This window comes from Camelus ferus, chromosome 33 (genome assembly GCF_009834535.1).
Source record: "Camelus ferus isolate YT-003-E chromosome 33, BCGSAC_Cfer_1.0, whole genome shotgun sequence".
NCBI classification, from domain to species: Eukaryota; Metazoa; Chordata; class Mammalia; order Artiodactyla; family Camelidae; genus Camelus; species Camelus ferus.
Window position 1 is genome coordinate 3,679,724 of NC_045728.1, and position 21,211 is coordinate 3,700,934.

General features: G+C 47.3%; 1 protein-coding gene and 1 non-coding gene across 6 annotated transcripts in view; one reads left to right on the forward strand and one right to left on the reverse strand.

Moving 5' to 3' along the window:
* Nucleotides 1-21,211, forward strand: part of PRDM10 (PR/SET domain 10) — a 74,282-nt gene that overhangs the window by 47,527 nt on the left and 5,544 nt on the right. For 3 of the 5 annotated variants that reach the window (XM_032472262.1, XM_032472263.1, XM_032472264.1), the window contains 9 exons: nt 4,384-4,731; nt 6,177-6,332; nt 10,806-10,985; nt 11,876-11,986; nt 12,986-13,186; nt 13,812-13,955; nt 14,638-14,808; nt 16,047-16,187; nt 18,495-18,651. In XM_032472262.1, coding sequence (XP_032328153.1) covers nt 4,384-4,731; nt 6,177-6,332; nt 10,806-10,985; nt 11,876-11,986; nt 12,986-13,186; nt 13,812-13,955; nt 14,638-14,808; nt 16,047-16,187; nt 18,495-18,651 — 1,609 coding nt within the window. Of the gene's footprint in view, nt 1-4,383; nt 4,732-6,176; nt 6,333-10,805; nt 10,986-11,875; nt 11,987-12,985; nt 13,187-13,811; nt 13,956-14,637; nt 14,941-16,046; nt 16,188-18,494; nt 18,652-21,211 lie in introns of those variants that run through there. The other 2 variants (XR_004316816.1, XM_032472265.1) reach the window with 2 other exon arrangements.
* LOC116661223 lies at nt 9,721-9,827 on the reverse strand. Its single transcript, XR_004317041.1, has one exon. It is a non-coding gene; the product is annotated as a U6 spliceosomal RNA (small nuclear RNA).

Sequence of the window (21,211 nt, forward strand, 5' to 3'; positions counted from 1 at the left end):
TTCATCCCCGTGTCACAGATGGTGCTGGGGTAGCGCCTGGCCCGCCGGGGACACACGTGGAGAGCAGCGTGGTTTTGTGGGAAAAGTGCTGGTGCTGACAGCTTATATCTAGAAACGTTACTTAAACCCGAGGTCATGGCAGCAGGGTGTTCAAAGGCTTCTCTTCTTAGTTCCTTACGTGCAGGTGAAGAGACTTTTTGTACAACTTCCCAGGTGTTACAGTTGCTAAATGGATGATCATTTTAGCTTATGTTTCTTTTGGTCTTATTTGCCTGTAGGCTAGAAGGGACCTTGAAAAATAGCCTAGCCTGTGCCTTCCTGTAAAAATACATTTAAACGTTTGGACCATGTGACAGCTTTAGACGGACTCTGAGGCTAAATAGGCTTCATGAAAGTTCTGCTTATGGAAACTTATAAAACTGGTGGCTCCATGCATACTGTTTCAGAAGGATGAGTAAACATACTTAAATACAGACCAGAAAGGCAGAAAGCTACGCGTACCTTTCGTCCATCATGCTACATGATTCCCCAATCTTGCATTCCATTCTCTTGCTCAGTGACTGTCTTTTCTGCTTTGGCCACTTGGATTTTTCACTAAGTCCAGAGAAATGCTTCCTAGATTTAATTTTTCTGAAGGAAGAAACTAGAGCCCACATGTCCAGTGAGGTGTGTGGGTGCAGACTCAGCGCGGCCGTGCTCGTACTTGTGTGGAATGAGCTGGGTGACTGGTTTTGGTACAAGATTCCTTGTGTCCAAGTGAGAGCCCTGTGCAGGTGGCTGTTGGAGGTCAGTCATAGCTGAGCTATTTTTTTTTTCCTCTCACATATTCTAAAAAGCAGGGCTATGTATTTTTTTCATCTTTTCTATCCAGATTGGTAATGACCAACTGAAGGGAAGCCTTCCAACCCCATTGGTAATGTAACTATTTTTCTCTCCTCTAATGCTGCCTGCTCAGTTGGAGCTGCAGGTACGTTTGTTTCCTGTGTTTCACTCACATAACAGAATGTTATTTAAGTGTTTTCCTGACCTGCTGTTCTTTGCAACCTGTACTTACTAAGTCCTGGTAGAAACGACAATTTGGTTGCTACAGTCAATGCAAATTAGTTAATGCATAGTGATCATTTATTTTCCAACAGTCAGTGAGTAAACTCTGCTCATGCACAGAATGAGGGGCAGGACTAAGTGATGTCCAAGGTCCCTTCTGGCTCCGAAACAGCTGAGTGACCTCTGCAGTGGCACTGAGCTCTAGCCGTACGTTCAGCGCTGCGCCTGGTACACGATAGAGTTTTCACCTGTGTCCTGTCCTCCGGGATCTTACCATCTAATTAGGGCGACGATGTTCGGGTAAGGTGGGTCCCAGTGAAGTGCTCAATTTAAAGGGATAGCCTGTAGCTGCTCCAATAAGTTGGAAGAGTAAAATGCCAAAGAAAGAGGAAGTCAGGGACTAGTTCACAGATGAAGTGAGACTTCAGCTGGTCCTTGAAAGAGAGGCAGGAGGAAGGGAGACTGTCTGAGAGGAAGGCCGCCACAGCACAGAGGGCCGAGACACGGGACTGTGCTTGGTGCGGTCATGGGACGGGGCACACGTGAGCATGACCCCAGCACGGGCGCCGACTGGAGGACAGTGGAGAGCGAGATACACTGTGCAGGGTACGCCAAGAAAGGTTTTGAAAACAAACAGTCCACAGAAAAGTTCAAAAGGAAAAAAGGCCAACAAACGGACATGATTGATTTCCTTTTAGTGTCAGGGTTCAAATAATATGAAGATTGGTCAGTAATTTAGGTGCCTTGAGCTATTAATGTCAAACTTGTGAAACATTTTGTGGTTTTTGTCTGCAGAGAATCTGTTGTGTCAGAATTCACTTCAGTTTGAGCCGAGCCCCTTGCCGCAGGTGTTAGCAGCTCCACCACTTGAGCAGCTTCAGGGTAGCGCGTGTGCCATCTAGGGCCAAGTGGCTGGCCGAGTGCAGCCCCGGGGCCTGTCTGTGCTGCTTCCTCCCTTCCTCGTGGTTTCTGCTAGAAAATGTGTACCGACTGCTGCTCTGAACCGCAGAAGATACTGGAGCGCAGAGGTGGCCCGCAGGCAGGTCGGGGGTGGGGACAGTTTCAGCGGGCCACCTGAGAGGGTTACGTGAGGACCACGAGGTCAGAGAAACACCATCTAGCTTTTGATACCCAGTGTTCGGGGCTCCGAGGAAATCAAAGAGAGATAAGAGCACGGTTTGTCTGTAGAGCTGGGAAAGTGGAGCCCGGTGGCTGCTGGGTTCAGATCAAGTGTCTGAGGACACTCACCCCAATCAGAGCTGACAGAAGACTTATTAGCATCATGGAGCAAAACAAAACCGAGTTCTAGGTTTGCCACCCGAGGGGAAGCAGGTCCCAGATCAGTGTGAGCGTTGTGTCTGCCCGTGGAAACGTCACTGAACTTGGGTAAAGGAAATGGTGTTTACACCCCCAAGAACTCTCAGTCCTGAGTCTCGGAGCCTCGCGGTAGCGTTTGTCCATTTGCAAATATTTGTAGCCAGGATAGTGAGAGCTTTTATGTAAAATGAGTATCTGTCTGGATAGAGTGAAAAGATCAGGGGACTGCCAAGCAGTATGATGAAGTGAAAGAAAGCTCTGCGGCTGATCTGAAAAAAGTTCCGTTCTGTACGATCTCTTCCGATGCTACAGAAAAGATCTTGAACTAATTCTTTTTGATTTTCATATGAAATGCATTTCATTAATTTGCAAACTTTTATTGACCATTTCCTCTGAGCTAATTAAGCTTATTTTTTTGAGCTATTTTTTAAGAGATCTAGATACAAAAGAGAAGAAAATATGTTGCAACCTCAGTCAACTTGGAAAGACAACAGAATTGTTAAATTTATCTACTCAGAATGAATGAGTAGGTAAAAGATCTTCCCCAGCCCTATTAGAGAAGCCGCAAGAAAGATGTTTTCTGTTATACAGAAACTATGTTTAGAATTTTCACTAAATCAAAAATAATTATTTTTGCTTTTCCTCTGAAATGATTGTTTCATATTAAATTTAGTTCAGAAATTGCTGCTCGTAAGTAATTTGAAATTAAGGGTTTAAGCATTGTTCGTTGTGCTTTTTTCATTGCACAAATAATGCACTAAGATCTGCATTAGTCCTTTAATTGCTATTCTCTTGCAGTTCCCTAAGCAGACCCACTCACAGATGGGATTTTTTTTTTCCCCTCATAGCTTTCTAGAGCTTTCCCCCGGGTGTTTTGAGGAATTTATGAATGCATCTTCATTATAGTAGAGCTGAAATACTGATTATGATTCTCTGTGTGAAAGATGATTCTGTTGATTTGCTCTCAGTGGAGCATGAGTTGCCTTCCCAGCAGTAGTGATGAATTTGCGCTGAGTATCCATACACTGTCACTTGAGTTCCCTGTAACAATTGCATGAATTTACAAGGTGGCTGATCACCATCAGAAGTGCAATCTGTGACTGAAAAAAAAAAAAAAAAAAAAGAGAGCAAAATTGATGGGTTTAGTCAGGAAACAAAGAGAGAAGCTTAACCGTGTCAGCATGGCATTCTAACCAATGGAACTAACTGCCTTCGCTGAGAACCTGTCCTCTGCTTTCCTGAGTAGGGAGTGATCAGTGCTCCTATTCCACCGACAACGTGTGCTTTTATACCTTGTCTCAGCCGCAAACATGTTCGCGTAAATCCGTATCCTTTGTTCTCTTTCAGTTCTTTTTCACAGATTGAGACACAACTCACATACCATAGAATTCACCCTTTCACAGTGGTTTTTAGAATACTCCCAAAGTGTTACAACCATCACCTGTACCTAATTCCAGAACATTCTCATCACCCTCCAACGAAGCCGCACATCCACTGCCTCCTTACCCCAGCCCCTGGCAAGTGCTACGCTTCAGTTCTTTCTGTTATCTTTATTTTTGCTAAATGTTTTAATCAAGCTTCAAGTCCCTCTTCCTGAGGACTTCGGCAAGTAACATTTGGCTGACTCACTCCAACCTCATCATGCATACATGATTTATCCCAAGTCATTTCTTCCCAATCTTTGATTTTTATCCTATATTTCACTCTGGGATTTGTTTTATTATATAAGTCCTCTGTTGGGAATACTTTATTGAACATTACCTAGATCCTTTCAAAAGAAAATACACATACATAGACATAAAGCGAAACACAAACGTTTGTCTTTTCCAGATGAGCTTCTTTGGGGATGGCTTCATTTTTAATGTCTTCACCAGAAAAATCTTCTTTCAACTGTGTGTCCTGAAGTTTAATGTCTATGGAAAGTCTGTGATGGCAGAGAGCACCCTCTTTCCCTGTCGATGCGTGAGCTGCCTGCACACTCGGTTTACTCACTAAGTAGTCTCATTTGTGTGTGTCTTTCAGAATGCAGCTCTCCAGCACCTGTTTATCCGGAAGTCCTTCCGGCCTTTTAAATGTTTGCAGTGTGGGAAGGCCTTCCGTGAAAAGGACAAACTGGACCAGCACTTGCGCTTCCACGGGCGGGAAGGGAACTGCCCGTTGACCTGTGACCTCTGTAACAAGGGCTTCATCAGCAGCGCGTCGCTGGAGAGCCACATGAAGCTGCACTCGGACCAGAAGACTTACTCTTGCATTTTTTGCCCAGAATCCTTTGACCGCCTTGATTTGTTGAAAGATCACGTGGCCGTTCACATCAGTGATGGCTACTTCACCTGCCCCACTTGCAAGAAACGGTTCCCAGATTTTATCCAGGTGAGTGTCTCCTACTCAGGTGCCTGTATACTTTCTTTTTTTTTTTTTTTTTTTTTGGTGGAAGAAATTTCGATTTTTGGAAAATTAAGACTGCCTATCTGCATTTTCATCCCTTCTTTGAAGCGACTTTATAATTGAGAATGATATGTCTTCACTCAAACTACTTATGATAAACAAAAGTTATTATGATTAACTGTCCAGATAAGACATTAGCATTTAAACATTTAAGTTGTATTACAGGTGATAAACACCCAGATCTGGTTATAATTTTTAAAGAAGTCTTTCTTAATCCTTGCCACTACCCACTACTCACAAAATATATAGAGCCTAGAGAAGACATCCTCCCATCTCCTGGCCTGGAAACATTGTCTCCTGCTGCTGCGGTTTGCTGTCTTGTGCTACTAAGGTGATGCATTTTAAAGGGAGAGACAGAAAGCTGGTGTATGATACACTTTTGTATTAAGCACTGACCTCTTCCCCTGTATTATATTCTACAGCAAAATGAATGAGGATAAATTCTAGAATGTTCATGATTTCATTTGGATTTCAAGTGATATTATTATATGCTAGTGAATGAATAATGAAATCTAAATATCTAGTAAAAATATTCTCTTTTTTAATTACCAAAGGAAAAGGAGACGAGGGTTTAATCGTAGTTCTGCTAGTGTTGGGAGCCTTGGTGATTTTTCTCACTTCACACAAACAATTAGAAAAGTTGCTTTAAGGCAGAACTTAACGGCAAAAGAGACTCCAAAGATGATGAAGGAAAATGTCTTACAGGAAGGGTTGGATGTGACTCACTGCTTAGCGCCCATCTCTTCTTCACTGGATGTTTATGGCTAAGAGAGTTCAGAGGCTATATCCCTTTGTTTAAGTTATCTGAAACAGGAGATAAATCCCAATTAAAGGGAAATGACGCTGGTGTTGTATTGTTCTCATAAGTGGGTAATGTATTTTATATTGTCTAATTCAAGTCTTTAATTCTTCAGAACCTGATTTTATAGAGTGATGTAAAAGGACCAGTTACTTCAGGGGGCTAAATTGCTTCTATACATGTTGGAGGCAGGAAAAAGTGAGAAAGGATTTTTTTTTTTTTTTGTCTTCCGATAGATAATTTTTACCACGATTCATTTAAATCCAAAGGAACTGTTGCTTTTAATCTTAAAAAAAAAGAGAGAGAAATGAGTTCCATGTGATCAGGGCCTGGGCCAGGCAAGCACGTTCTCCCTCCTCTTCAAGGCCGGCAGGGTCGGGGTTTCTAAGGCTTTGTGGTCCCTCGCCTGTTTCTCCGAGACGTGAGGGGGTGGTGTTGCCCTGGCCCCTGATGGGTCCGCAGGCCAGGTGAGCGGGGTGCACGGCCGTGCGTCTGGCGCCCTCTAGCGTCCAGGGGCTGCCCTCCGTCTGTTGGTGGTGCCCGCGCCCTGACGCCGCTCCTTCACTGCCAGGTAAAGAAACACGTGCGAAGCTTCCACTCAGAGAAGATCTACCAGTGCACCGAGTGCGACAAGGCTTTCTGCCGTCCCGACAAGCTGCGGCTACACATGCTTCGGCACTCGGACCGCAAGGATTTCCTGTGTTCCACGTGCGGGAAGCAGTTCAAGGTACGTAACCAGCAAGCAGGCCGGGTGCTCTGGGGCCCCTGGAGTTGTCGCTCTGAGGGTGAACACCTGCTCAGGTCACCTGTTACCTGCACTCCAAGAGTCGACTGGACTTGAAGTTTGTGCCTCATGGTTGATTTAGTTATGATAATAAAATTAAGGGGAAAGCTCACTTTAATTTCCCAAAATAATGACTTCACATCCCCAGAGTAGTAATGCATCTCCTACAAGAGTCCAAGTGTATAATGAATAGAACTACATCGCTATCGAGGAATTCCTAAGAGGACGGTACGTTTACCTACCAGATCAAGAGATTTTTATTGAGCACTTATTAAATACAAGAGCCTGATAAATGGAGCCCTGGGGCGTCAGGACTGTCATTCAACAGTGGAATGTTGAGAGGGGTTAGACTACTCTGGGGAATGTTAATGACTTCCAGGATTAAGATAACAAGTAATAAGTATCAGTAACATGCCTGGAATTTAGAAGGAAGCAAAGGAAAAACCCACGGGAGACTCGGGAATCAGAGTTAAACAAATAAATGTGAGAATGGTAAAATTCACTTCACTGGGAAACCAGCTGATCCTGCAGAGATGTCACCAAGAGACACTCCAGAACGTGAGGGCAGGTCAGGCTGTCACAGAAACTGGCAAAGAGGCAGAAGTGGGTTCGGGGGGAGAACTAATTTTAGAAGGATGCATTTGTATAGAATGTGGAGACCTTAAAAGAAATAGAAAGTAATTGTCAAGGCTTCAGTTTTGCAGTGTGTGCGTTGTGGAATATAATCTCCATCTCCATGACTTGCAGTACATAGTAGCATGATTTAGATCTCCGTAGAGAACTCCAGTGTGAAAAGTATAAATGGAGCTACTTTTTTTTTTTTCCTGTTTCTTAATTAAAAGCAGCAACAATAGCAGTGTGTCGGAAAGCATCCCTGTCTTGTGATGCTGGCTGGCCTTTTATCCTGTTCATTCAGCACTTTTTGATGGTCTGTTCTGTGCCAGATATCATTTTAGCTACAAGGCACATAAAAAATCTTTCTGCTTTTGTTTTCTCCTCTACATTCTCCCAATATATTAGACAGGATTCAATCAGGGAAGCAAACCCACCAGGAGTATTGTGGAATGAGGGATTTCTCACAGGAAATGTAGGATTTCTTACAGAAACTTAGTGACAGGAGAAGATGGAGAAGGGTCTGAGAGGACAAGTTGGAGGATCAGAGAAAGGTCTCCCATGTGAAGCCCTGGTCAGGGTGGACAAACGGGACTGACCCAGGGTCTGGGAACGCAGGCACCTCCCTGTGTAGGGGGCCCTTGATGGCGAGCTGCTGTGTCGCCGCATGTGGTGGTGGACATGGAGCTGGCCAAGGGCTGGCCGTCGGGAAGAGGGCAAGCAAGGGTGGAGGGGTGTCCTGCGCCTCTGCATCTGACCCACCTCCCGGCTGAGTCCAAGCTGGGACCACGCTGGGAAGGAGACCCGTGTCAGGGTGGTTCCCTGAGCCAAGCGGACAAGGTACCAAATCACCGCAAACCTTCAGTCCATTTTCAGACGATAACCACAGTGATTCTTCCAGAGAACAAACCTGGTGTCGTGTCCTTCGTGAAAGACCTTCCAACAGCCCTTCGCATAGATGGGCTCCACAGTGCTTATCTCTGAAAGACACGGCAAGAGCCGGCATGAGTAACGCTGCGGTGCCCTCCGCTTTGTGCTCGGGCTGCCCTGTACCGTCCTGAGCGCCCTGTGCCCGGCCTGCCGTCTGTCCTGGGCGCATTTGCTCTCCTTTCCACCCCCTGTTGAAATGAACTTTCATGCCCTTTTGTCATCCTACCTGGCTGATGTCACTTTGTGTGGGGCATTTCTTGTCCACCCCCCTCCAACTCACACTGGATTAAGTGCTGCTTCTGTGGTTCCCACCTGGCCTGTTACCCGTGATCCCATCACAGCGCTGGTCCTGCTGCATCGTAGCTGTCCTGCTAAGGGAGCCCCACATGGGCAGTGCATGTAAAGACACCCTGACGTTCAGGAGCTCACAGCTTTATGGGAAAGCGAGACCTGTGCATTAAAAAGTTATTGCTGTTGTCATAGAGAAAAGGAGAAAATGTCATGAAAGGATTACCTTTGATTTGGGGTGAAGGGGAGACTTCATGGGTAGGGCGATGCTTTTGAATGCACCACAGGCTGGGGCAGTTAGCCCGCTAGACACAGGGCCAGGATGAGGGCCGAGGGAGGGGCATCGAGACAGACAGAGAGGGTGAGAGGTGGGGTGGATGGAGGGTGGGCAAGAGGCCCGTGGCGAGACGAGGCCACAGAAGCAGGTTTAGCCAGCTTCTCCCGCCGAGTGATTAGACTTCTGGTGCCGTGAACCCGTGGGCATCCTGGAGCGGCCTGACCGAGGCTCAGGCAGTGGGCGTGGGGAAGGGCCCGAATCCCAGACAGGCGCTGAGGGAGAGCTGTTGGGACCGTGTGTCTGGATGAAAGAGTGGAGGGTGGACCGCGAGGAACCGAGACTCGTAGGTGGGCAGGACTGCGGATGCAGGCACAGGCCTGCGGCAGGAGGGGAGAGGGGAGGCGAATTTGGTTTTGGAGCTGGCAGGGTTGAAGGGCCTTCTGGAGAGCTGGCGTTCAGCAGACTGCATGCGTAGCACAGTGCAGGATTAGTATTAGGCTTTGGGATTCAAGTAGTGATTCATTTAAAATAGATCCGTCTGTTTAAGGAGAATGGGGGGTGGTAAATCAGTGAAGACTGATGCGTAGGAAAAAGTGGAAATGGAGCGGAGGTCTGAGATGGCAGTGAGCTTTGTTGCTATATCTGGACTAAGGAGAAATGCTGTTATTTATCACGGTGTTTTATGTATTTTGTTTTTAATTGAAGTATAGTTGATTTACAATGTTGTTATTTTCTGTTATACAGCATAGTGATTCAGTTATACACATATATATTTTTTCACATTCTTTTCCATTATAGGTTATTACAAGATATTGAATATAGTTCCCTGTGCTATACAGTAGGACCTTGTTATTTTTCTAGTTTATATATAGTACTTTGTATCTGCTAATCCCAGCCTCCTAATTTATCCCTCCATCCCCGCTCCTTTTTGGTAACTAATTTTCTTTTCAGTATCTGTGAGTCTGTCTCTGTTTTGTAAATAAGTTCACTTGTGTCATATTTTAGATTCCACATGTAAGTGATATCATATGTTATTTGTCTTTCTCTGACTTACTTCACTCAATATGTTAATATCTGGGTCCACCCATGTTGCTGCAAATGGCATTAATTTGTTCTTTTCTATGACTGAGCAGTATTCCATTGTATGAATATACCATAACTTGTTTATCCAGTCATCTGTTGATGGACATTTAGGTTGGTTCCACGTCTTGGCTATTGTAAAAAAAAAATATGGAATGCTTCACAAATGTGCATGTCATCTTTTTGCAGGGGCCTGGCTAATCTTCTCTGTATCATTCCAATTTTAGTATGTGTGCTGCTGAAGTGAGCATAGGGCGATGTTTTTAATCCAAATTTTATTGCAGGTGAGGAACTGTGAAGTTCCAGGGATGAGGGTGGGTGGGACAGGAAGAAAAGCAGTTGGGTCACATCCACTGTAGCAGAAGAGAGAGGAGGTGGGGAGCTGAGCATTGCCCCTCTGAACTTAGCATGGTTCTCAATGCCTGGTGGGTGTTCAGGAAATGTTGTTAAATAAATGTGTTGAACAGTGAAGTGGTTACAGGAAAGTCCCCATACCAAAATGTGGAAAGAACTGGTCTGGTGGAAAGGTTCAAAATCTTTATATGACCAATAACAGTTTAATGATATGTCCAAGAGCAGAGCCTCACTGGATGAGGGAGCTGGCATTTTTGGAATTTGTTTTTATTCGTGATGGGCTCTGCCTCGTTTTTCTCCCTGTGGAGTCACATCTACGTGCACCATAGATTAGATCATCAGACTGAGAGCTGTGACCCAGACCGTGTACCCTACCCAAAGCCAGCAGTGTGACAGCTTGCCTGAACATCTAAATCCGTATGATGAGAGAGACTTCCTTGAATTCATTTGGGGTTTAGAGGAATGTCATGATGTGTGTTAAAATGTGTGGGGACTGAGTATACACACAGCTCTGTAAATCCAGTCTTACCTGCCATTCATTATCAACTTGTCTTGCGGTTCTTAATACCAGACTTACCCCTTGTGCCCTGAAATCTCTTCTATATAAATGCAAAGTCTTCTCAGAAATCAGTGCGTAGCCTTCAAACCGAAAGGTCCTTTTAAACCAAGGCCCGCGGGGACGCGCTCATCTGCTAGCGCACAGGGCAATTCCCGGCCACTGTGGCTGCGTCCTTGTGTTCAGCCCTCCAGCAGCTCCCATGCCTCCTGGTGGGTTGTGTTATTATTCACTTGTATGGGTTTTTTTAACCCCTTCAATTAAAAATGTTTCTACCCCCACCTCCCCACCCCTCTGCCTTCTCAAAAACTCCAAATAGCGAAAAGACAAACTACGGGAGCACATGCAAAGGATGCACAACCCGGAGAGGGAGGCCAAGAAAGCCGACCGCATCAGCCGCTCCAAGACGTTCAAGCCTCGCATCACCTCCACCGACTACGACAGCTTCACGTTCAAGTGCCGTCTGTGCATGATGGGCTTCCGGAGACGCGGCATGCTGGTCAGTGCCCCGCGCCCCCAGGCCCGCCGCCTCTGCCGGGCCGTGGTTCAGCACAGCACTGGCCCCCACACCTGCCACTGGGCTTCACCGCTGGCCGGGCGGCTCCCCGCGTGGGGCTCCTCTCTGTCCCAGTCTCCCCTTGTCCCCCTTTGCCCCAGTTCATTTCCAGTGGCCTCTTGGAAGAGGTCTTTTGTGATCACTTTTCAGTCCTCGTTCTGCTTTGCTTCACCCTTCCCAGTCTCTGCTCTGTGCTTTCTTCCCCTGTCTTTGTCTGTGTTCCTGACATACTTTCTGGTGGGAACTCTGCCCCTCAGCCCCCCCCACACCAATGGTTCCCGTCAGTGCCTCTCTTTTCCAGACACCACACAGCAAGAGAAGGGAACTTTCCATCCAGGCAGGGCATGTGAACCAAGTTAGCGGGGACACCAGGACAGCCAGCCAGTCCTCTGCTCGCAATCTGTTCTGACTTGATGACAGTTTCTGCAGAATATGTTTCTGCCAGGAGCTAAAGGCACAGAGCGTTGCTTATAATTCAGAACCTCACTTTGTGTCATTCACTGTCCTCAGTAAGGCGAGTTTGCATCAGGAGAATTCACAAAAGAAATTCTTCCTGGTGTAATTACCCTTGTCCCACCAGCACTTCCTTCAGTCCAAGACTGTTGGTGACTCCACAGTGGCCGGCTCACCTGCAGCAATCTGCTGAATTACCGTTAACTCCTGTCAACACTCTGGTGTCATATGCACTTGGTCGTTCTGGTTCTGGCCAAACCCCTTATGTTTTGGGGCGTTGCTTAAGGAATTTCAGCTTCCAGCCGCGAGTACCACGGGTATCTGTTCACCTTCAGCTTGTAATGGGGTCTCTTTTTCTCATTTGCCTTTTTTCCCTTTAGGTAAATCACTTATCAAAGAGGCACCCGGACATGAAGATAGAGGAGGTGCCAGAACTGACTCTGCCCATCATAAAGCCCAACCGGGACTATTTTTGTCAGTACTGTGATAAGGTAAACGGAACCGCCCGCCCGAGGACACCTGCCTCTGTGCGAGCCCTGCCCGGGGCCACCTTGTTTTCTGCGGGTATAAACATCCTAGGATCTCGTGGTTTCTCTTAGCAGATGGTCCCCGGTCTCTCAGAGTTTTCCATCCAGACAAGAAAGGGCTGAAGTGTCGCCTCACTCGAAGCCAAAAGTTTCTATCCTAAGAATTAGTTGACTCTGTTTTCCTTGTGGTTCCTTCTCTCTGTGAGTTTTGCTGTAAAAGAAGAGGCTTATTGCCAAGAGCTTAGTATATGAATTTTTTTCAAGTTCCTTGGCTCTAAAGTGAGAGTGTTTATCATCCGACTTGTAAACTACACAGTAGATTTTGGGCTTCTGGAAGAGTGAGGAGGACGTGAAGACATTTTGAGGTGAAATACTCTATTGGTGCTGTTCCATTCTTGATTATTGTTCAGTCACAGAAAAGACAGGACTAGAACGTCCATTTATTGTTTCATTGTAAGATTGTTTCCTTATATGATGGCAACTATATAAGGTATAAGCTGTGTTTAAGTAGCGTCAACCTAAAAGTAAGAAACATTTTCTTAAGGACAGATTCACCACTATTGGTACTAGTTGCTGTTAGACTTGCTGTTTTGGAAGAGTCTTTGGCACCTCGTGGCCAGCTGCATACATCATACGAGAGCTTCACAGGAAGGCTAAAGGGTGAACTGGCCTGAGAAGCAGTTCTTTCTGTGACTATATATATATCCACCTCTTAAACTCTGGGGTAAAGGGTATTTTTTACTATTCCTGTCTTACATACATAAGTTCAAGGAAGACGCCTTGCCTGTTTGTATCATGTTCTTACTTCATTCTAATTTGTGTCATATCCTTCAGTGTATCTGTTAACACATTTTATTTTGGGCTACATACATACTTTTTCTCATTTCCTTGTAATGAAAGTGTTAGTTTGCTTTAGGCAAGAAAGTGGAACTCTGTTTCATGGCAAAGCTTTTGAATTTGCAGGTTTATAAAAGTGCCAGCAAGCGAAAAGCCCACATTCTGAAGAACCACCCTGGGGCTGAGCTCCCGCCAAGCATTCGAAAGCTTCGCCCTGCGGGCCCTGGAGAACCAGACCCCATGCTGAGCACTCACACCCAGCTCACAGGCACCATAGCCACCCCGCCCGTCTGCTGCCCTCACTGCTCCAAACAGTACAGCAGCAAGGTATGCGGAAGGCTTCAGACCACGTCGGAAGCAAGGGCATCGTTGACGGGAACATTGCGTAAGAGGAGACAGCTTTTCGTCCAAATGCAGTGATGGCTGCTTCTGAATTGATGGGGGCCTCAAGGAGCTGTTCCCTGAGAACAGGGACCAGAGCACAGAGTGGGAAGGGAACACGGCGGACTCTCCCCGGCAGTAGGGCCATCTGAGAGCGTCAGCATTCGATGGGTTTCCTTGTCCCTTGGCCCCTGGCGGTGCTCCTATTTGAACATTCTCTGCTCCTGGTGTATGAGCTCAGGCTTACGGCAGGGACCACATAGGAACCTCAATGATGGTTTTTGAAAAGGGTCATTTTTGCTGGGGTGCTTGCCATTGAGTGCTGCAGGTATTGGTGGGCTCGGGGGATGCTGCGAGGTCACGTGACTCTTCACTTTGATTTCAGCCTCTTCTTTTTCCCCTTTCATACCATTGTCTCACTTCAGGAAGGGCAGGCAGAGCCAGGGTCGCTTGGATTTTTTTTAAGGCATAACACGAAAGACTTTAGGACCATTGGTGGGTTTGCATTTGAGAAAGACTGAAAAACAACTAATTCTAGTCCTTCTTCTTGGTTTTTGCCACAATTCTTCAGACCAAAATGGTACAGCACATTCGAAAGAAGCATCCAGAGTACGCCCAGCTCCCTAACACCATCCACACCCCGCTGACCACGGCTGTGATCAGCGCGGCTCCAGCCGTCTTAACCACGGACAGTGCTACTGGAGAGACAGTGGTGGTAAGTGTGTGACCCGTGACAGCGTCTCCTCCTCAGTCCTGCCCATCACAGCCTCCACGCCAAGGCTGTGCCTGCTTTGTTATTTCATGGGCTGCAAATGGAGCCCACCCGCCTTCAGTTTTCTACACGAGGCACTACGCTTACCATTGGGTCTCCTTGTCGGTGCTTCCCAAAGCTCTCCGTAAAAGGAGCAGCAGGAAGTTTCAGTGCTGTGTGTTCACCGCAAGGTTGTTGGAAGCTCCGGGGTAGCTCCCTGGGGCCGACACAGACAGGTATATATGGGTCTAGAGGTAATCTTCCAACATCTTCTTTTTTTTCAAACGTGATCAGATTTCCTTTTTTTTTCTTTTGTGTATATATATTTTTATTGAAGTATAGTCAGTTTACAATGTTGTGTCAGTTGCTGGTGTACAGCACCATGCTTCAGTCACACATGAACGTACATCTATTCCTTTTCATATTCTTTTTCACCATAAGTTACTACAAGATATTGACTAAGTTCCCTGTGCTGTACAGTATGAACTTGTCTTAACTTTGGATTTTTTTCTGTCTGAGCTCAGGGCTGATTTGTGGTCCCATGACCCACAAGTGAGATAGACCAAATTTTTGTAGGATTTGAGAGCACTGGAGTAGCCACCAGCAGCAGTCTTACCAACTGATGTGCTTTTGGTGATTTCCCTAGACAACAGACCTGCTCACCCAGGCCATGACAGAGCTGTCCCAGACCTTGACGACGGATTACCGGACACCGCAAGGGGACTACCAGCGAATTCAGTACATTCCGGTGTCGCAGTCCGCGTCGGGCCTGCAGCAGCCTCAGCATATCCAGCTGCAAGTGGTGCAGGTGGCCCCGGTACTGTCCTGCGGGTCTTTCCCTCTACCTGCGTGAATGGCGTGTTGCCACCAGCCGGTACGGGGTCCCTAGCTGGGGTCAACTAAAGCACCCAATTTTCAGAGCTGGACCCGAACCCTACCTCATGTGCACGTAAGCTTGGAGTCTAAGGCATTTGCAAAGCCCCAGCTGTCGAGGGCTCTGGACTCGGCAGTGTAAGAGATTTCTGTCAACAGAACCCAGAAATTTTAGGCCCCAGCGTGTCCCGTCACCCTGCACTGTGGCAGGACATTGCCGAGCCTCCCCCGAGTCTCTGCCCCGGGCACCCAGGTTGGCTGCTTGGTGAAGAGCCTGTTTGATCAGCCTCTACCCAGGCATCTAGTGACGTCCATCAGTGGGCGGTTATAAGGAATAATCGTGAATTTTGAGTATCAGTGAGTACCTTAAGAGCAAAGAAGTAGAGCTGTTCCTTCTACCAAGTAATTAGTAGCTCATTCTTACTGATTCAGGAGCTAAAAGAAAAAAATCCTCCCAGGGCTATTGTTTCACTTAATTATGCTGAGGAAGTGCACTCAGGGCACAAAGGAACAAACTTTTTCCTTTGAAATGAATTGGTCTCTGAAAATTTAAACCTGACATGAAAGCAGGAAGCTGACAGCTGCCACTGTCATTGATCATTCTTCATCTTGTGTTTTTGTTTGTTTTTAACGGGAGGGTTCTTGATTTCGGGCTTTGGAGGAATCTGAATCCCTGGAGTTGCCTGTAAAATGTGACATATGTGTACATTCTTTTGGAAAAAGCATCTGTACTTTAGCCAGATTTTCAAAGATGTCTGTCCGCATAAAAGGTTAGGAAGGTTCTGTTCTTGTGGTTAATATTGACAAGCTGAATTCTCTTCTTCTATCTCTTTTAACTAATAAAGTAAATGCCATTAAATTCAATTGAAATTTAAGGGGAAAAGATTTTTAATTCTCAAGAAATTCTCAAGCTCTCACTAGGAGCTATGTTCTCTCTGTCGCCTTCTCTTCCAGAATTAAATAGCACTGCTGTCTTACAGTTAATAAGCATCGTTTTGAAAACTGTCTCTCACACATCTGCCAGCTTGGCTTAGGTGTGGGCCCTTTGGGATCTGCCATCCCGTCTGTTCTTCTGTTGGGATCTTGTTTTAGCTGAACCTTCTCTCTGGAAGGCTGAGGAAGGCCGTGGAAGGCCGACCCGTCACCTTGATCTGTGCACATCTGGTTTTCTCCTCCCTGCAGGCCACTTCCCCTCACCAGTCTCAGCAGTCCACGGTGGATGTCGGCCAGCTCCATGACCCTCAGACCTACACGCAGCACGCCATCCAGGTGCAGCACATCCACGTCACGGAGCCGCCCGCCCCGGCTGCACCCACTTCCCAGGTACGCTGCTCTGGGGACTAGTTCCAAGCGTTACTGTGGCCTCAGGGACCCTGAAGACGTAATAAGAGCGAGGAGACGTTATCCTCAGCCCTCGTTGTCTCCTTGACTATTGAAATGACATCATTATTTCTGGACCTTTAAAGAGTCTTACTTTGCCTCCAATTTTTTTGTTGGTGTCAGGGACACACTTCCATTAAGTGCCGAGCTTCTCCGGTCCAGATGGAGCCCTGAGCTCTGATCGCCCAGAGACAGCACTGGCCTTGGCTTCCTGTTCTCAGTGGCTGCATGAGAGCCTGCCCCTGCTGGGTTGTTTCTAAAATAACTTTGGGACACTGCGTCTGTGGAGTAGTGCTGTGCTCGTGTGGTAGAGTCTAGCACTGAGATAGCACGGCTGCGTCCATTAAAAAAAAACATTGATTAAAGTCTTACTCTCTGCACGAAGCCTTTCAAGGTCTGGCTTTCAAGGAGCTCAGAATCTAGCAGGGGCATAACACATGGATACGAGTAAACAGGACATACTCTGAACTATGAAGGATGCCTGTGGACCCAGCCCTGGCATTCCCAGGTTCCAGGGCAAGAGCACACAGGAAGGCCTGCACGCCATAACCCTGAGTAGTAACAAGTTTCAAGTCAAGCTCACGCACCATAAAGTAAATCGGTTCTATCTTCCTCCTTGACCGAGGTACTTTCATAATGATAACACTGAGAAATATACGTAAAGTGACGGTTGAAACTAAATAACATGGACAGCATCAGTTCAAAATTAAATGCATTTTTCTGCCGAAAGTGCATTCGGACGGCCCTGGCAGCTGCCGGGCGCGGGTGGGGAACGTGGGAGAAAGGATTTTCCTCTCTTTCGCTGGCTCCATTGCTGTGCAAATCCAGAGGAGAAAAATGCTCTCTCTCTGCCTTCCTATTCATTGGGGTAGTGGGGATGGAGGGGTAGGGGGCTCTGCTGCTTGCTGTCTGATTGCTCTCCCCTCCCAACCCCCCACCCTCTAGTGTACGGTTCAGTGGCTGTGAGGTTTCTGGTGACTTCTCCCAGCCCAGGACAGGCAGCCTCTATCCACGAAGGGCCGCAAGCTTCCCACAGCCACTGGCATCATACTTCTAAGTTTCTCAAAGGAACCTGAGGCTGGAGGGCCAGGAGAGACGCCGCAGCATTCCTTGTCAGAATGAGGTGGCCCAGGGACAGCCTTCCCCACGCCTGCGTCCCCTTCTCCTCACCCAGTCTCCACCCTGCACCTCACAGGGCCTTGTGTACCACGTAGACCCCTGACCTACGTGCCTCAGCTCCACCAGCACCCCTGCAAGGGGCGATCCCATGGCCACCCCCTTGGTCCCAGGTCCCCGATTACCATTAGAAGAGCCCACATCCAGGTGACAAGCCCCCTGCAGGAGGACAGGCCCAGGGAAGAGGCTTGTGCAGGTCCCAGAAGTGGGTGTAGGGCCGTCTCCAAGGTCCACGTGGCCTCACGGGAGGAGGCGCATAGCTGGAGAAGGGCTGGCTGAGATCCCGGTGGGGGCGCCCTTGCCCGGGTCTGAGGACGATGCGGATGTGAAGTTAGGCTACAGAGTCCAGATGAAGGGAAGATACTTAGCAGGGGATCAAGGACATGTCTGTAGAAGTGGCGTTTGAAGTAGTTCTTGAAGGAGGGGTAGGATTTTATCATGGTGGTTGGGGAAGGCACCATGATCTGAATGTGCTCTGTTGTGAGTAAAGACACAGGGGTGGGCAGTTGTGGTGTAGTTATAAACGCTGTTAGGGAGTGACAGGAAATGGGGTTTGGAAGCAAAGCTGGGAAGGCGGCTTGGAGCTGGAGTGTGGGGGGCTTGAATGGCAGACAGTGGGGCGAGGGCTTTGTCCTGGAGGCGGGGTGGGCCCCTCCGCTGGGGGCTGGCGTGTGTACCCGGGTTCACCCCAACTCCCTGGGGGAGTCTCCAGAGCACGCCAGTGGAAATTCTGACTTCTGGGCTGCCCTTCAAGTTGTGTTCGATTAGCTTCATGACACAGGCAAGTTATTGGGCTTCTCCGTGTTTTTCAGCCCGAAGTCATGAAGATAATTATACTTCCATTCATTTACTTTTCTAACAAACTTACTGAAATTAAGCTTTGGATACTCTCGTAGATCACCCTTTGAAAACTCATTAGGGTTTCACAGTTATGATTGCTTTTCATTAATTCTGTTCTTATTTAAAACGTTACTCTCTAAGCAGCGGCACCTCCAGTGTCATATTCCATGCCCGCCCGATCTGTTTTCTTGGGTTACTCGAGAGTTCACCAGGCCCCACTCCTGCTCTTTCTAGGTGGCGGGGCAGCCGCTGAGCCCCTCCCCGCAGCCGTCTCAGCAGGGGCTCAGCCCCGCACACATCCCGGGCGGCTCCTCGGCGCAGGGCCAGCCCCAGGGCTCCACCGTCCAGCACACGTACCTCCCCAACACCTGGAATTCCTTCCGTGGCTACTGTAAGTGAGGGGGGTGCCCCAGGGCACGGGTGGGGAGTCTGCAGCCCCGGGGCGGAATTCCATCAGCTTTATGATCAACGTTCCGGATGAAAGGGTCATTGGTCATTTTCTACACTCTGTAGAGCATGTACTTGAAATGAGTTTCACCACAAAATTCAAGGCGGCGTCTGGTCTCGGGGCCGCCCCGATGGGACGTTTTCTGGAGACATCGGGAATATTGCTGGAGGCAGGTGGTTTAAATAGTAGAATAGGTGGAGGTAGGTATGTTAGTGGTAATGATTCACCTGTTCCACCCGTATCTATCGATGCCTGTACGTCCAACACTGACGTTCGTGTAACACCACACAATAAGGTTAGCCAGCTTTCCTTAAGCTCTTACTATGTGCCAGGGATGATTCTAAACCACATCTATCTCACATCCAGTATTCACAGCAACCTCCCACGTAAGTACAGTTGTCACTTGCACTTCACACAGTAATTTGTCCAAGGAACAGAGCTAGTGAAGGGAGGACTGGAACCCAGGCAACCTGGCTCCAGAGTTCACACTGTAAACCAGCTGCCCCTCCTAATGAGGGTGTTTTGGGCTCAAAGAGACCATCATCTCAGAGATAGATGAATGAGTAGTTGATTTCAAACCCTGAGGTTAGTGCTACCGGGAGCAGTTTAGGCTGGCTGCCAAAAGTCAGACCAGGCGAATCTTGGTGGGGACAACGGCCTTGGGCACGAGCTGGAAAATAGGAGACCTTCATCACTGATGATGTGGGAGGAGCAGGAGGAGTGGCAGCTTGGCAGTAGGGACAAGGAGGAATGGGCTGTGTTGATCTTTCTCCCACCACGGATGTCTTCTTTGGGGCCCCTCTCTGTTGTGATCGGTCTTCGGCTGTGTTAGGTGGCTTTAGCACGGAGATAGGCTCAAACGCTACCGTTTCGTTATTTTCACAATCTATTCTCTTAAATTCGGGTGGCCACAATGACAGCTGAGTCTCCTTCCTGTCAAGGAAGGTCCCCCACTCCTGAGAAGCCCTGGTGGAGTCCTGGTAAGCAGACTGACATTTATACTCAGTTTAATTCCTGTGAGAGGAGTGGAATGATGCCGACAGCCATGGGAAAACTAGTAAGAACCAGCATTCTCACCTGATGACAAGATCTGAAGCTGAAGTTTTTTGTTAGGGAAAAAGTTTAAAATGCACATAAATAGAAGTGTCATGAACGCCCTGCACCCATCATCCAGCTTCAGCGGTTTTCAGCTCGTGGCCAGTCCTGGCTGACGTCGACCTGCTGCCATTCTTTCCCACGGAGCTGTGCTTTTTCTTTCTTTCTTTTTTTTTTAAACAAAACACAACTCTAGTGCTGGTATCACACCTCAAAATAAATGACAGTACTTCTTTACTACCATCAAATATCCAGTGTTCCAGTGTTCATATTTCCATGATTGTCTTGTAAATGTTTTTTTAATAGTCAGTTTTTCAAATTGGGTTCCAAATAACGGCCATACATTGTAATTACATCTTTTGAGTTTCTTTTAATATATGTGCTTTCTCTCTCTCTCTCTCTTTCTCTCAAGTTCCAATTTATGTGTTGAAGAAACTGGGTCATTTGTCCAGTAGAGGTCCCCACATTCTGGATTTTGTTGTTGACATCCCTGTATTGTCATTTGAGATGCTGTTCCTCTGTCCCTTGTGTTTCCTGTAGGCTGGCAATGAGACCAGAGGCTTGATCAGATTCAGACTCAGTCCTCTCCCCCCGAGACACTCCACAGCTGGCGGTGTGTGCCTCCACCAGGAGACACCTAATGTTTGCCTGGCCCCCTTTCCCTTTGCTCCACTGTTTCACTAGGGATCACAGAGCTGTCGTATTCTGAGTCTTTCGTTCTTTATTCACTTATTGCTAGAAAACCTCTGTAAAAAACAGTTTTATCGGGGAAGGGTATAGCTCAAGTGGTAGAGTGCATGCCCAGCACACAAGAGGTCCTGGTTTCAATCCCCAGTACCTCCTCCAAGCAGAAATAAATGAATAAACCTAATTACCTCCCCCTCATAAAACAAAACAAAAAGAACCATTTTATCTTATCAGCTTACTCTGAGGTACGGTCTGTACAGGAACGCTGGGATAGATGCTTTAAGTACTCAGCTCATCTCCTTTATTTACCAGTTTTCAAAACAGTGGGTTGTTTGCTAGTGTTACCCGGGGTGACCAATGACGGGTGTGTGTGTGTCTCAATATCGCTGGGTACGCATGGACCTCTACACACCTGACGTGGTTCAAACCATTGCAGCCGCCATCCTGGTTGATGCTCAGGTCACCCCATCTTTGTCTAATGGGAACATCTTCACATTGGCCCCTGTATCTTCTCCACATGACCCTGCAGCTTTTTATAATGTCTTACATGCTGGTATGACACCATATTCCAGGCTCACCTGACACATTTTCTGCCCCAGGTCTGGAATCAGTCATTTCCCCAAGAAGCTCTAGTTCCTTTTAGTAGAGAATATTATTTAGAGACTGTCAGCTGGGTGCTAGGGTGAACTCTGTTGTTAATCATCTTTAATAATGCAGTAGT